We start from the raw sequence: 16337 nt of genomic DNA on the forward strand, positions 1-16337 counted from the left end.
AAACTTCCTGTGGACCCACCTGATGCTTTCACCACAGGACATCCTCTCAAATCACAGATTCACAGGATGAATGGTGCACAAGGGTGGTCTGAAACTCAAGTTAGGAAACAACAAAACAATATAATAAGCACCTGGGGTTGGTGAGAACCACATCACAAGAGAGATGACAGGGAAAGAAAGAAGGAAGGACGAGGGAAGCCTGACTCAGTCCCTTGCCAGTTGAAAGAACAGGCTTGCCCACATTCAAATTTACTTCAAGCTTGAGGGTAAAATCCACCCTTTGTCTGTGGGAGCTCACAGCTCTATCCTCTGAAAGACAGGTCTTGGGGGGAAGGCAGAGCTGTGGTCTAGAAGAAGATGAGGCTGTGGGATCTTCTCCTCCGCCTGGTGACAGGTCCCCAAGGTGAGGGTCTCAGGTGTCAGACACAGGTCTGTGGTGTTGGTTGTGACTGCAGGTGACCGACAGTGACTGATTCTCTTTGTTCACAGGTGTCCTGTCCCAGGTGCAGCTGCAGGAATTAGGACCCAGACTGGTGAAGCCCTCCCAGACCCTCTCCCTCACTTGTGCTGTCTCTGGATTCTGCATCACAACCAATGCATATGATTGGACCTGGATACGCCACCTCCTAAGGAAGGAGCTAGAGTGGATGGGATGCATACATTTTGCTGGTGGCACAGCATATAACCCATAACTCATGAGTACCGTCTCCATCTCCAGGGACATATCCAGGAACAAGTTCTCCCTGCAGCTGAGCTCTGTGACCACCGAGGACACAGCCCTGTATAACTGTGCAAAAGATACACAATGAGGATAAGTCAGTGTGAGCCCACACACAAACCTCCCTGCAGGGAGATAGGAGAGGGGATGTAGGGAGCGCTCAGGAACCACAATTGTGTGTTTTAGCTCCAGGAACATGTGCAGATATAAGTTAAGGGCTGGTTTCCTGTCAGAGTCTGCAACTTCCTATCCATGTAGCAGTTTTCCCTGTGGAACCTCTCTGGGCTCATGATTCTCTGCATAAATATTCAGTATCTCATAGAAGATTTGTTGGAATAAGAGAAAACTACTCTCACATGCACAAAAGGCAGAGTCAGTTACAGTCGCTGACTCCTGTCCCTAAATGTCAATCAATTATCAAATCTATGTTGAGTCAGCTGCATCTGTAGAAGAGTCTGTGGAACTCAAAAATGCAGATCAGCAAACCCCAGTCCATCACCCCAGCTAGCCAGCAGGGAACGGCATAAAGTGCAGGCTGGGGTCAGGCAAAAGAGGTGTTATAAATCCGAAACCATATAGGAAACATTGCTGGTGGCCATGCTCTTTGTCTTGACACCACACTCACAGCTTTAATAGTAGGTGACACCAAGAAAGGACACAACGATCCCAACTGAAGCTAGGTATGGATGTCTCCTTTGATGATGGGACACACGCACACCCCAAAAGAATATGAGTGTTATCACCTCCACTATTAAGGTGTCTGTTGAGAGAATGTCAGGCCTTTCAGCAAGTCAGAAATGGCCTTATATAGAGAGGAGTGGGGACTGGTTCAGGGTTTTTACTGTGCTTCAGGGGTGGGGAAAAGCAAGGGCCCCTCTCTCTGAAGGGGCTCCTGTGGTTCCAATCTTCCACCAATATCAAAGGAGACAGAAGCTATGCTTTCCTACCAGATGTCCCATGTGTGAGCAGAATCAGTAGAGTGAGAAATGAGCCTTAAGGTTCAGCCATCAAACATCAACTATAGAGTATGACTACCTATTTCACTTCAAAACTAGAAAATGCGTAAAAAAAAAATAGACAAATGGGGGAGGGATCAAGATCCCTCACCTTCTCCCCACAGATACATCAACGATACACCTACCTGTGGATCGAATCTCCCAGAACATCTACTGAACGTTGGCAGAAGACCTCAGACCTCCAAAAGGGCAAGAAAATTTCCATGTAACTGGGTAGGGCAAAAGGAAAAACAGAGAGAGAGAAATTAATCAGGACAGGTTCTGCACTGCTGGGAGGGAGCACTGAAAGAGGAAAGGTTTCCACACACTGGGAAGCCCTCCCACTGACAGGGACAGAGGGGGAGCTTTGGAGCCTTGGAGATGAGTGCAGCAAGAGGTGTGCAGAGGGCAAAGCAGATAGACACGTGCACAGACAATAGGTGCTGACTGGCATGCCCCAGCCTGAGACACTCTTCCGCTGGGGTGGGGGCTGGTTGCTGAGGCTTGGGCTTTGGAGGTTAGACCCTGTGGAGAGGACTGGGAGTGGCTGTGCGAAGACAGTTTGAAGGGTCTAGGGTGTGGTGCGCCACAACCGAGGGAGTCCAGGAAAAAAACCTGGGCCCGCCAGAGAGGCAGGGTGCCATTGTTGGGAGGTGTGGGAGGAGAGGGGCTGGTCCACCAAAGTAACATCTTTCTCCGTGGCCTCTCAGCCATCAGGGCACTGCCTACATGAGCTACGGGAGCTGGCACTAGCCGCCGCTGGCATCTCGGACTACAGAGGCAGTGCAGATCACTGCTACAGCCGTGTGTCCTGTGTGCAGGTGCAGCTCACTGCTCCCACCTTCCAGCGAGCATTCGCGGCCCAACAACACCAAGGGTCCCACAGCCCGGTGCCAAGTCCTGCCCCCGCCTCCCTGGGAGTGCATGTGACCCACCACCACTGCCAAGCTTCCTGTGACCCAGTGCCACCATTACCCCCCCACACCCTGGGGGTGAGCTCAATGCCCCAACACTGCTGAGGATCCCGCAACCCAGCACGAGCACTGTCCCACCTCCCCAGGGGTGTGCACGGTACCCGCCGCCACTGCTGAGGGTCCATGACTCAGTGACAACCACTGCCCTCGCTCCCCTGGGTTGTGTGCGGTCTGCCACCTCTGCCAAGGGGCCCTCAGCCGTGAGCCAAGTGCTACCTCCACCTTCCTGGCAAAGTGCCCACAGGCCAGCACATGCCGAGGAAAGAGACCATAAGCATCCAAACCAGGAACAACCCTCACGCCAAAAAAAATTAAACCCACACAAGCTACGTAGGGACGCTTCATCATACAAATAGCCCTCCAAGACTACAGTAGATATTTGTTTCTCCTGAACTCACAGAGTAAGAGAAACGTAAGCCTAACGAAGAAGCAGAAGAACCACTGTCAGTTAAAAGACCAAGAGAATTCCCCTGAAGGAACAAACAATGAAACAGACCTCTTCAGTCTAACAGACATCAAGTTCAAAAAGTCAGTAATGAAAATACTGAAGGCATTAAGAAAGGCTATTGACAGAAATGCAGATTACTGTAAAAAGGAACTAGAAACTACAAGGGGAAGCCAAGAAAAATTAGAAAATTCATTTGCCGAGATGAAAGCTGAGCTCAAAGCAATAAATAGCAGAATGAATAATGCAGAAGAAAGAATAAGTGACCTGGAAGATAGAATAATGGAAATTACCCAATCAAATCAGCAGACAAAAAGCCAAATGCAAAAAACAAAATGAAAGTAATATGGGATAATATAAGATGGGTCAATCTACACATAATAGGGATTCTAGAAGGAGAAGAAAGAGAAGAAGGGGTTGAACATGTATTTGAAGAATTTATGGCTGAAAATTTCCTAAACCTAAAGAACAAAACAGATATCCAGATACAGGAAGCACAGAGGTTCCCAAACAAGATGAACCCAAATGGACCTACACCAAGACATATTATAATAAAAAATGGCAAAAGTTAAAGAGAAGATTCTAAAGGCAGCAAGAGAAAAACAAAGAGTTAATTACAAGAGAACCCCCATAAGGCTATCAGCTGATTTCCTACAGAAACTCTTCAGGACACAAGGGAATGGCAAAATATATTCAAAGTCTTTAAAGAGAAAAATCTGCAACCTAGAATAATCTACACAGAAAGGTTATCATTTAGAATAGGAGAAGATATAAAAAATTTCTCAGACAAGAAAAAAACAAAAACCAAATCCAAAAAAGAGGGGATATATGTATACATATAGCTGATTCACTTTGCTGAACAGTATAAACTAACACAATATTGTAAAGCAAATATACTCCAATAAACATTTTTTTTAAAAGGGGACACCAGGGTCACACGGCCTGCATGGCCCAGAGTGACCACTAAGGGACACCGTCACCCCGACAATCCAGTAACTGAGCATCTCCTGAGTGCTTGTCTTAGCAACTTCACTGGAGAACATTCTTTAAACTCCCACCACCCATCCAGGTTCAAGGGATCTATCACACTGCAAGTCAAGCTGAGAGGGGTGAATACCCTCCACATGTTCATGTCTTGCAAGTTCCATTCTCTCTTTCCCTTGTTTTCATGTTAGTTCTGCACAAATGACTGTACACATTGCTCTTACTGGGATAAGGAACGTTCTCAGACATTAGCTCCAATGAATCCTCTTTATGTCTCATTCTGCACAACCTCTCTGTAGCTTTAGTCCTCGCTGGTCACTTCCATCTTCTTCAAATCACCCCTCAGGTGGTTTCTCCTGTCCTCTCTACTTAGCACGTCCTTTGATGTATCTTCCACATCTGCCTGACAATTAAATGTACAGTTTCTCAGGGATAAGTCTGCTTATCTAGGCTAAAATACACTACAGCAATTCACATTGTAAAGTCCAATCAAATGAATTAATCTTTGAGGTGAAACAGTACTTCATGCTTGGAAATGTTGGTCTCCTGGTCAGAGGGCAAAAGAAATCAGATTTCAGTGACATTAAGGATTCTAACACAGCTCTACCAGTTTTAGTGCCCTCTATGTTCATATCAGGCTTTTCCATCCTGTGGACAATAGAGGATGACCACTGTCTGATGAGTTTTTAGATAAAACATCAAAAAAAAAGGATCCATTCAAGAAGATATTGATAAATTTGACTTTGTTAAAAAATTAAAAACATTTGTCCCACAAAAGATATCATTAAGGAAATGAAAAGACAAATGTAGATTGGGAAAATGTATTTCAAAATCATATATATGACAAAAGATGGTGTTCATAATGTGTTAAGAACTTTATATACTATGTGGGGAAGCCCTGGACCCTCTGACCACGGGGCCCAGCCCCAGGGACACGGGAGAGGGAGGCTGGGAGTGAGGGGTTTCCTGTCAGGGTTAAAGTTTACATTACTATGACCAAATGTATGCTATGAACCCTTTTCAATTTCCCACCCTGAACTCGAACTTCACAGATAATAGTAGACAAAGACAGTAGATTAGTTAATCCTCTGCCATAATCATTTCAACCCTGGAAGAGGCTGGATTACACAGATGCACAGTCACTCTTTTTATTTTCAATGTTTTCTTTGTATAAGAGTGTGATTATTTCTGATGTGATTAGATTGGATCCTCTGCAATATGACATGAGCTGGCATAAGAGAGGACTTTGCCCAGGGTACCATAAATACAATAATAAAACTTCCACCATCAGTAACCTATACCATGCCTCTGTTTGGAATGTAGTTACTCAAATTACAGTAAAATTGTAAATGGTTAAATTAAAAATATATATACTGGAAAGATCTGTTCTTTATATTATGAGCATTTTTAAACCAATATAGACATCAAATAATTATTTGCATATGAAATTATGATTATAAAATTTTGACAGTTGTAGATATATAAATGTGCTGTGTTTCAGAAAATATCTGAACAAATGCTAAATCCTTTAATATCAATTTGAAAAACACATGAGATTTGAAATAGTCCACCATTTATTCTTATGCTTAGGAAGGAGATGCCTTGTTTTAAACTGATTTCAATGTATCTCTTAAACCAAGAGCTCCCCTAACCCAGATTCAAATACCGAGTGAGTTTGAAGGGAAGAGAACTCACAGGGGCCCAGAAAGATCACAGGGAGTGTAACCTCACTCCATCCCCACTTATAAGAACAGGGCTTCCCCACATGCAAATTTTCCTGCAAGCTCTAGGGTAAAATCCACCCTTGGGTAGTGGGGGCTCAAAGCTCGCTCCTCAGGCAGGGCTGAGGTCTCTGGGGAAGGCAGAGCTGTGGTCTAGAAGAAGATGCAGCTGTGGGGTCTTTTCCTCTGCCTGGTTACAGGTCCCCAAGGTGTGTGTCTCAGGTTCAGGGCAAGGGTCTATGGGGATGATTGTGGCTGCAGGTGACTAAGAGGGACAGATTCTCCTTGTCCCCAGGTGTCCTGTCTGACCTGACACTGCAGGAGTCTGGCCCAGGACTGGTGAAGCCCTCACAGACCCTGTCCCTCACCTGTGCTGTCTCCGGGGGCTCTGTAACCAGCAGTTACTACTGGAATTGGATCTGCCCGCGCCCTGGGAAAGGGTTGGAGTGGATGGAGTACTGGACAGGAAGTACAAGCTACAACGCTGTTTTCCAAGGCCGAATCTCCATCACTGCTGACACGTCCAAGAACCAGTTCTCCCTGCAGCTGAGTTCTGTGACCACCGAGGACACAGCCGTGTATTACTGTGCAAGAGACAGTGAGAGGAAGTCAGTGTGAGCCCAGACACAAACCTCTCTGCAGGGAGACAGGAGGGGCTGGGCTGCAGGGGGAGCTCAGAGACTAGGCCCAGGAGCCCGTGCAGAGGGTGGCAGGGAAGGGGCTTTCGGTTGGGATCAAGAATTACATCTCCAAAACATTCAGTTGCCCCAAGGGACATTTCATGTTTTTTCTGTCTCTGAATTCTCATATTCTCAGCACAGCCAACAAACAAGAAAGTTACATTGTCTATTTGCAGATGGGATATCATCAGTCACTAGGGATCTGTCCATCAAGTTCCTATATCTTATTTATTTTTCTTGACAAAGAGAACATCCAGAAGACTCTCAGCTTCCCTGTGATTCGAAAACATTTCCACAAAGGGAGGTACCAGCACATTTCATCAACCCTGTGTCCAAACCCAACTTCGACCCCCTCACGCACAGGTGGCCCGCATATAGGCCCTCCTGTCAGACAGGCACATATGACCTCAGGGGGTTATGATCAGTGCACCCCCAGGACCTCTGTCCACAGGGTCTCTCTCCCCCCAGGATATGTTAACCTCCTGCTTCTGATTTACTGGGGTGGATGTTGAACCCACCCCAACATAATCCTCTGCCTTCTACCTTTTAAATTCTCCCTCTACCTGTCCTAGACCCTGAGCACCATGGGGTTAGGGTTAGGGTCACGGTTAGGGTTAGGGTTAGGGTAGGGTTACGGTTACGGTTTAAAAAAAGCACACAAGATCTCAGAAAACCAAGTAGTGTTTCCCTCTGTGAGGGGAATTTATGAGGTAAATCTCCATTTGAAAGGGTGTCTCCCTCCCTGACCAGGAATAGGGTGACTGAAGCTCAAGAAACTTTTACCTATGGAGAAGGCCTGGACTTAAATCTATATAACAAACATACCCTTGTTTACTATGCACTGCCTGATAACCTCCTTTAACTGGCTTCCCCCCTCTCCCAACACCTTTCTTTTTTTAACTGAAGATGGTATATAAGGGGGATTAGGTCATTTCCTGAGTTAGTTTTCCTGGTGTTGACCTGAAACAGACAGCCAGATATTTCTCCAGCAAATATGGGTTTATTCTCAGGATCGGGAGGAAATCACAACTTGGAGGGCTGCAACCACAGCAAGGCACACGCGCATCCCCGTGAGTCAAGGGCAGGAAAACACCTCTGTAGAAAGGAAGAGGACACTGGGAAGCCTATAGCAAACAGAGTACACAACTTTTTACTGGCTGAGTCCTTGAGTCCTGGCTCAGTCCTTTCCTGAGGCCAGGAAATGAGAGTCTTTCTTCTTACTGTGGGGCTCTGCAATTGTGGTAACGCATGAGAGCGCTCCGTTCTGGTCTCCCAGTCCTATTTAATTGAGGTTTGTGCTTATTAATTTTTACAACACTAACCCCTAACTCTTAGCCCTTGGCCCAATCCCTAAACCCAAACCTAACTCCTAACCCTTAACTCTAGGCCCTAACCCCTAAGCTTATCCCTTCCCCATCATCCTAAACCCTCTCCCTAACTGCACCCTTCACGCCATGCTCCATCCCTTTCCCGGACCAACTGGGCCAATGACATTTCTGAATCCTTCAGCATCTCCACCCTGCCTCTCTCCAGCACCCTACAGCCCCACCTCCAGGGCTCAGTAGGCGACTGGGGTCATCCGCCCCTAGGTGAGCGGATATGTGCCCCCAGACCTAGAGCGCTCAACAGTGTCCGCAGGACGTGCCCAGGCCGTCAGGAAGTCAGAGAGCCCGCGCTCCGCTGCACGTAGCTCACCTAAACGCCCTCCTAGACCTCCACGAGACCCCCCGAGGACTCAAGCAGCTTCGCGCCCCTACCCCAGCAACCAATCGGAAGTCAGGGACAACGAAGCGGGCCCACGCCGGGCCTCCCCATGGCCCCGCCCCCTCTCCACTGCCGTCCAATCCCTTCTGGCCCGCCGTCCACTGCGCTTCCGCGCCGACTTCCGCTTTCGGCAGCGGGGCGGCGGTCCGAGAGGCCTGCTGCCTGCGCCTATGGCAGCCGCGAGCGTCGGGCTGGCTGAGCTGGGTTTCGTGGAGGCGGCGCCGGCGTGGCGGCTGCGCAGCGAGCAGTTCCCCAGCAAGGTGGGCGGCCGGCCGGCGTGGCTGGGCGCAGCCGGGCTGCCGGGGCCCGCGGGGCTGGCCTGCGCGCAGTGCGGCCGCCCACTGGCCTTCCTGCTGCAGCTGTACGCGCCGCTCCCGGGCCGCGCCGACGCCTTCCACCGCGGTCTCTTCCTTTTCTGTTGCCGAACGCCACCGTGCTGCGCCGGCCTACGCGGTAAGCGGCCCGGGGCCCGGCTAGCGCGTGCGCGGTGAGTGGCCCGCGGCTCCGGTCGCGCGTGCGCGGTGCGCGGCCCGCGGCCCGCGGCCCCGGTCGCGCGTGCGCGGCCTTGCTCGCGGTCAGGGCCCAGAAACCATGCAGCCTCCTCTGCGCCCCCGCCGCGGGCCCCTACCCTGTACCCCGCGAGCGTTTCCGGGGGTGGGGGGGTCGTTCCAAGGGCTCGCGCCTTCTTCGCCTCCAGCTTTTTGTTAATCAGTCGGTAGTAGGTGTGGTACATTACGTTCAGATAATAGAACCTGTAATTTTTTGGAAACCTGGGTTCCAACACGTTTCTCATATGTATGTAATCTGACTTGATGTTACTTTTGTTACTAATTTGAACAAGCTCAAAGAGCCTGCTTAGTTGTATAGACTTTAAAAAGTTTCTCGTTTTCACTCTTTTTTCTTACTTTCCAGAAAATAAGCTCTTTGAAAGCAAAAACTTTATTCTGTTTTTCTGTTTAAAAAATGACTGTCTTTTCAGTCCTGTGTGAAGGCTCAAATATTTGAATTGCTGTGTTGTTTTATTTAAAACATGTATAACGTTTCTCCTTCTGTCTCCTTAGTTTTTAGGAATCAGTTGCCCAGGAGAAACGACTTCTACGCCTATGATCCACCTTCTGAGGATCCCCCGCCAGAGACAGGGGAATCCGTGTGCCTCCAGCTCAAGTCTGGGGCTCATCTCTGCAGAGTTTGTGGCTGTTTAGGCCCCAAAACATGCTCCAGATGTCACAAGGCACATTACTGCAGTAAGGAGCATCAGACTCTCGACTGGAGAGTGGGACATAAGCAGGCTTGTACACAAGCAGGTCAGTCAATTCTGTTTTTATTTTTAAATCTCAGCTCAGTTTCATAGTGTCTATCAGGCCAAATCTTTCATTTTGAGGATAAACGTTAACATTAGAAAAGGTGTAATACTTTTCAAAGTTTTGGTTAACTAGTGACATAAACACCTTTATGAAGAAGGAACTGTGAGGTCTTGCCCGCTCACGTCCCAGCCTAGCTTTAGTGTAGTCATTTAATTTATGACCCATAATCTGAAATGCTGGAGCTACATATGTTAATTATTAGGGGAAACTTTTATGACATGGAATACGCTTCAGATGTAGGAAATTATTTGACCTTCCAAATTAAATGATTACAAATGATGCTAGTTACCTTACTTTGTTTCAGGTGATTTGGACAGTACAGTTCCAGACCACAGCTTCCTTTTTCCAGAATTTGAAATTGTAATAGAAACAGAAGATGAGATTATGCCTGAAGTTGTGGAAAAAGATGATGAATCAGAGATTATAGGTAGCATGGGTAAGGAATCAGTTTCAAAACTTATTCATTAAATATACACTACTATGTATAAAATAGATAACTAATGAGAACCTACTGTATAGCATAGGGAACTCAGTGCTCTGTGGTGAACTAAATAGGAAGGAAATCTAAAAAAGGGGATATATGTATAAGAAAAAAGGGAAAAAGGTGGGGGGAAGAATACTGAATCTAGTTGAAGCAGAGAGAAAGTAGAGGGTCCAGTGTCCCAACATTCCAGCCTCAAGGGACATGTTCTTACCCATTTCAGGGGACACTGAGGACCTGCCATGGAAACCTAGGGATTAGAGAACCAATTTGGAGACACCTGTCTTAGATCATTGCTAAGACAACGTTTTTCTTTTTAACTAACATATGAGAAGATTCAGTGCCAGATGTTTAAAAGCACCTAGGAAGAGGGGTGCTATGTTTGTTGGTGGGTAGCAGTGTTAGAGAGTGTGCTTTGGGAAAGAATTCACTGATGAAGGAGTCTGATAGAAAATTTCCAACAACAGGTGAGAGAGAACTCCCTGTATTGAGTGTCCAGTGAAATGAAACCACGCTGTATCTAATCTGGACAGTGCATGCCATTGATCCATGCTGTCTCTACTCCCTCAGACGTGGGGCCAATAAAGTAATAAGCAATAAAAGTGTAAAAAAAAGGAAAAAAAACCTCTTTCATTAAGTGATTAAATATAATGCTTGAAAGGGAGGGCTCAATATGCCAAGAAGAGAAGCACTGATAGGAAAAGGCAGCTCACTTGGGAGGCTGCAACCTGTACTTTTCAAATATTGCCTCATTTGACGATATCCTTTCTGTACTTCCCTCCTTGGCATATATAAGGTATGTTCTGGTTCCTGTAAAGATGTCAGAGGAAGTATCCAGGTGGTCAGTTGGGTGGGGCTGCACAGGATGCTGGAAACTTGGAAAGTTTATCTGGCTCCAGGATTTGTTTCTCTGATTGAGATGGTGGACATGAGAGTGCCTCGCAGTGTTTGGTGGGCAGCAGGGGCCCTTTTATCTGGCAAGTTTCAGATACTTGATTTTGTCAGTTACCACAAGGTTATCATACTCTGGAGCAGTGCCTGTGCTGCGGCTGAGCAGTAGCCAAAATTTATCCCAGTTACTCTGTACCACGGGCCTTTTGTGCATGATCTTACTAAAATCTTGACATCAGAACAGTATGTTAGAAACTCTGCCCCATTTTGCAGTGAGGAATTTGAGGTTCTGGGTATAACTTGTTTGGTTGTATAACTGACTAAAGTTGTTAAGTTCTAGAACTGAAGTTTGAGCTCACATCTTATTGACTCCAAAACTTGACCTCTTAACCACCACAAAATGTAGATTTCAGAATCTAAATTAAATTTTAGATTAGAATGTCAGCTTACTGGCTTACAGTTCCCATTCAGGGTATCAGAAATGTCTTCTGAGTTACAAAGACTCGATCCTGTTGGGGATGGCGGTGTTTCAGGTAGCTGAGATTCCAGAGGTGAGTGTGAAGGAGTGAGCTGGTAGGGTTAGGGCATGTGATAACTGTATGAGTGTAAGGGAAAGGAGAGATGAAACATGAAGAGATTGGAAATAAGAGTCCAGGTGGGTGAAGGACACTAGCGATAAGCGGGGCTCGTGTTTTTGGGGTGCGCTTTCGTGTGCTGGGCACAGCAGTCCTCAGACTGGGACTTGGGGTCTGTTCTTTTAATTTGCACTTTTAAAGAGAAGCTCTTACTAGGAGCCGGCATAGTAATAATGCTTCATGGAGTACCTGCAAAGTCAGATGGTCTTAAAGCACAAACATTAATGAATTAAAATAGGAAAGCCTCTGGAAACATCTGGCCTTCACTGTCTGATTTAACACTAAGTTGGTTGTTTAAAACTGGCCTCCCTCAGCATGTGTTTATTGTCAAGACATGGAGATTATTCCTGTTGCATAATAGTTATCTTGATAATTTTTTAGGTGAAGCACCTGAGGAAGAATTGGATTCCATGGCAAAACATGAATCTAGGGAAGATAGAATTTTCCAGAAGTTTAAAACCAAAATATCCCTTGAACCAGAACAGGTAAAATAGAATTCATATACAGCTCCTTCTGTTCTTTTCAGGTGGTGTTTTAGGGGTATAAACCCTGAGTAGGGAATTCCCTGGCAGTCCAGTGGTTAGGACTCTGCACTTCCATTGCTGGGGGCCCAGGTTCGCTCCTTGGTTGGGGAACTAAGAAACCAACCTGCCACATTAGCACGAAGACCACTGTGGTTTTGTGAAAATAATAACGGGTTTTACTGTTATGAAGAATTCTGGCTTCTTGAATTACATATCGACCTTCTGATGTAACTATCTACAGCGTGGGGGAAAAAAAAAAAAGAGTGGTTTTGAGGATTAAGGTACATTGTAGAGTCACAGAAAGTATTCAGCAAATGTTTCCCTTTGCCGCTTTTCTTCCATTAACTTTATTCCCCTTAACTTCCCTCACCATAAACATAAATCACTAAAGAAGACAGCTGAATTCCCATAAGCCAGTCGCTAGAGCAAATAAATATCCAGGGGCTTATAGGAAGAGTAGGCCTAGGTCCTAAATACTGAGAAGGTAGTTTTTAGCAACGCATATGCTTTTAACAAGAAATATTGAGGAAAGTCACTCATTTGTTATATGAGATGTTATTATAACAAAATTTATTTCTGTTTTATTTATCTAAACACTGTGGCTCACTTGGTATTTATTCCTTTAAAAATTGTAAACTAAGGTTCCTTATATCTGTGTGAAGGTAAGCACAAACCCTGGGCTGCATTTTAGATTCACAACCTGGTAATGGGGAAATAGGATTATTGTTAGTCTCTTCACAAAATAGTCATAGGATTCAGATTCTAACCATATGGACATCTAAGAAAAATAATTTGGATATCCTGAATCAGATAAGCTGAAACAGTCCCTTTGATCAGGGGTCCCCAAACCCGGGGCCGAGGACTGGGACCATGAAGCTTCATCTGCCACTCCGCATCGCTCGCAGTAACGCCTGAACCACCGCCCTTCCCCGTCCCTGTCCGTGGAAAAATTGTCTTCCATGAAATGAAACCGGTCCCTGGTGCCAAAAAGGTTGGGCACCGCTGCCTTTGATGACACTGAGAACGGTATTAATGGTGCCCAGTGGAGGGGCGCAGGGGAACAGACAGTAAAGTGGTTTTCAGATGAGCGTTTCATCAATTGTAAGAGTATGTACAGAGTTTCTCTAGATGATCCTCAGATCACATGAGATGTTGGTGATTTAAACTGATCCTGATTGATTTTAGATTCTCAGATATGGCAGAGGGATTGCCCCCATCTGGATCTCTGGTGAAAATATCCCTCAAGAAAAGGAGATTCCAGATTGCCCCTGTGGTGCCAAGAGAATATTTGAATTCCAGGTATGACCTTAAATAAGTACTATTTTAGTATATAATTACCCTGCTTTATAATTTTAAGCATTAAAAAACTGCCAAAGCAACATATGTGTATGGGTCCCTATGGTATTATGGAAGGTTCCCTATAGTGAAAATTAGTAGTTTCCTGCCCCACCTTAGGGCTTGTTGCAAGGAGGGAATTATCTTTTACTGGTTATCTGGTAGTTATTTCTATCTTTAAATAGCATGCTTTTTCTGAGACTTACCAGTTTACTAGTTTTTTAGACATTATCTGTTGACTGAGTTTTGCAGTAGTGAGGATTTAAATGTAGTCATGCACACCATCTAGACCATCGCCCACTTCCCAGTGTGGTTAGGGTTAGGGTTAGGGTTAGGGTCAATATTATTTTAGTGCCTCTATTGTTACCTTTATAATTTAAAATAATGTACCTTTTTTACAGTCTTTGACTCTGTCCTTTGTGAGAGTGTTTCAGAACGCTTACTCTGTTTAGTCTTGCTTTGTAGATTTGTTAGGAGAACAAATTAATGTAATCATTAAGGTAAAAATTTTTTTCCCCGAAAGAAATTGTTAGCATCAAGATCCACTCGCGTTGTGCGGAAGTGCTCTTGAACTGTGGATTCACTAACCTTATAAAGCGGTATTTGTTTCTTAGGATAAAAAAAGGATTTTTGAGGACTGATCCAAAACTGATTGGTTCTTACTGCCAGAGCTCTGACTGACGCCCAAGATGAGCTGACGGTGGTTGTATAAGGCAATTTGATAACAGTAGTGGCAGTGCTGGCTCTTACTCTTTCCCATGAGACCACTGACTCCTAACACCCATTTCTAGTCTATACAAATACATCAATAGATTTCCTTTTTGTATTCTACTAGGTTAGTGTTTCTTCAGAGTCATAGTAACAGCATTTGCTATTCAGGTTGTAAATAACCCAAAATAAAAGTTGCCCAAATAGAAGCCTCATCCCTATTTTGTGGCATATTATTAATAAATAATTAGGTTAACAGCCAGGTCAAATAGATCAGCTGATCTTATTATACTTAGGAACTTCTTCCTCAAATGAAAAAGAAAGACAGCAAATAGAGAGGGACTTTAAAGAAACATAGAGTTGCAGAGTATTTTTAGATTGTTAAATATGTTAACACTGTAATGTCTGTAATCTTGCTGTGGAGTGTGGAGATGGAGAGACCAGGATCCCCAGGAAGGTCTGGTCTGTTGAAAGCAGACTGTGCTCCTCACCGCCGAGGAGCGCTCTGACTGTGCCATCCTTCTCCCAGGTCATGCCTCATCTGCTCAACTACCTGAAGGCCGACAGACTGGGCAGGAGTGTCGACTGGGGCGTCCTGGCCGTCTTCACCTGTGCTGAAAGCTGTGGCCTGGGCACTGGCTACACAGAGGAATTTGTTTGGAAGCAAGATATAACAGATGCCACCTAAAGACAATGGTGTAAAGCCTTAAAATATTCATCATCTCTTACACCTTCCATTTCTAGGACTTTATCCTAAGGAAGTAATTATACCAGAGATACACAAAGATGTTGTTTTAGGTGTTGTTTACATTGTCTAAATATTAGACAGAAATGTCCAGTGGCAGGGAATTAAGTAAATTCTGGTGTATGTCCAGCAGGAGGCTAAGCAGTCTTAATGATACAGACTTATATGCACATCAAGTAAGATAAAGATGCCATGGTACCATTATAGATGGTATTCACAGTATGCTATTTTTGTAAAAATATTTATACATGTGTATGTACACCAAAAATATCTGGAATGATATGCACTAGATGTGAACTGGTTAACTGAACAGTGGGACTAAGTGACATGATCTTTTTATATGTATATTTCTTTCTATAATAAAAATGGGTTATGTGCCTAATTAAGTCAAACCATCACTCAGGCTTCCCTGGTGGCGCAGTGGTTAAGAATCCGCCTGCCAGTGCAGGGGACACGGGTTCAAGCCCTGGTCCGGGAAGATCCCACATGCCACAGGGCAACTAAGCCTGTGTGTCCCAACTACTGAGCCTGTGCTCTAGAGCCCGCGCGCCTAGAGCCCGTGCTCCACAAGAGAAGCCACTGCAATGAGAAGCCCACATACCGCAACAGAGTAGCCCCCGCTCTCCGCAACTAGAGAAAGCCGTGTACAGCAACAAAGAACCAAAGTAGCCAAAAAAAAAAAAAACAACCATCACTCAGAGCATTTCGCCCCTAAAATTTGCAAAGTTAAAACAAGGAGAAAAATATTTGGGTAAAACCCTGAGACTTCCTAAGTTCAAAGAGAAGCTCTACTTCAAAACTCACCTTGGTCAGCCAGTGGCACTGCTTATAGACCAGAGACTGAAAGGTCTTCTTTCTCCATCTCCCCATCTCAGCACTGTCCACATGGCAAGAAAACCCAAATAAGGACAGGGAATCAGCCACTGGAATTTCCCTGGGTCAGTCTGAGGGAAGGCCCTGAGGTAGCTTTCAAGTGAGGGATATTGTTTCCGATGCCTCTGTTTGCCTCTGTTTACACAAGCGGTTCCTAAATCAATGCCATCAACCATGCTCAGGCTCCTTCCAGCCCCAAGTGATTTATACTTACCTTGTGATAATTCCCAATTCTCTTAGTGCTGGGCAGGCTTCACTGCTGCGAAGGCAAACCTAAAGAGACATTGCTGTTGATCACTGCTTGAAGACCAGCAACTAGTTCTCGTAACATCCCTGCTAACCCTGAAATGCACTGCCACCGTAAACATCTTTTTGGAGGTAATGTCACTTGGTAACATCACTGACTTGGCTATTTCACTATAGTTTTAGATCAGGAAATCCTGGCGTTTTAGTCCATATCCCGTGTGTGAATATGTATGTAATTTATATAAAGATACATA

At 45.3% G+C, this 16337-nt stretch overlaps 1 protein-coding gene, 1 long non-coding RNA gene and 1 pseudogene across 4 annotated transcripts; 2 read left to right on the forward strand and 1 right to left on the reverse strand.

Moving 5' to 3' along the window:
* Positions 1–357: 357 nt before the first annotated feature.
* On the forward strand, positions 358–6455 carry LOC309666571 (immunoglobulin heavy variable 4-59 pseudogene; annotated as a pseudogene). Its single transcript has 3 exons — positions 358–403; positions 490–564; positions 6133–6455. The product of its transcript is annotated as an immunoglobulin heavy variable 4-59 pseudogene (transcript).
* A 159-nt stretch (positions 6456–6614) lies between these two features.
* Positions 6615–8298, reverse strand: LOC309667372. Its single transcript, XR_014267733.1, has 2 exons — positions 8213–8298; positions 6615–7641 (listed from the first exon to the last, which is right to left on the reverse strand). It is a non-coding gene; the product is annotated as an uncharacterized lncRNA (long non-coding RNA).
* PDCD2 (programmed cell death 2) lies at positions 8280–15346 on the forward strand. Of its 2 annotated transcripts, XM_082475760.1 has the most exons (6): positions 8300–8734; positions 9343–9585; positions 9950–10081; positions 12034–12137; positions 13362–13475; positions 14749–15346. In XM_082475760.1, exons 1-6 carry the CDS (start codon positions 8452–8454, stop codon positions 14905–14907), a joined length of 1035 nt encoding a protein of 344 aa, XP_082331886.1. In that variant the 5' UTR covers positions 8300–8451; the 3' UTR covers positions 14908–15346. The 2 variants fall into 2 exon arrangements, 1 of the variants encoding a protein (XP_082331886.1); XR_014267731.1 differs by lacking the exon at positions 12034–12137 and having other exon boundaries at positions 8280–8734; positions 14749–14885.
* Positions 15347–16337: the final 991 nt, after the last annotated feature.

The sequence above is a fragment of the Balaenoptera physalus genome (assembly GCF_965194825.1).
Source record: "Balaenoptera physalus genome assembly, chromosome: 9".
In the NCBI taxonomy this organism is placed as follows: Eukaryota; Metazoa; Chordata; class Mammalia; order Artiodactyla; family Balaenopteridae; genus Balaenoptera; species Balaenoptera physalus.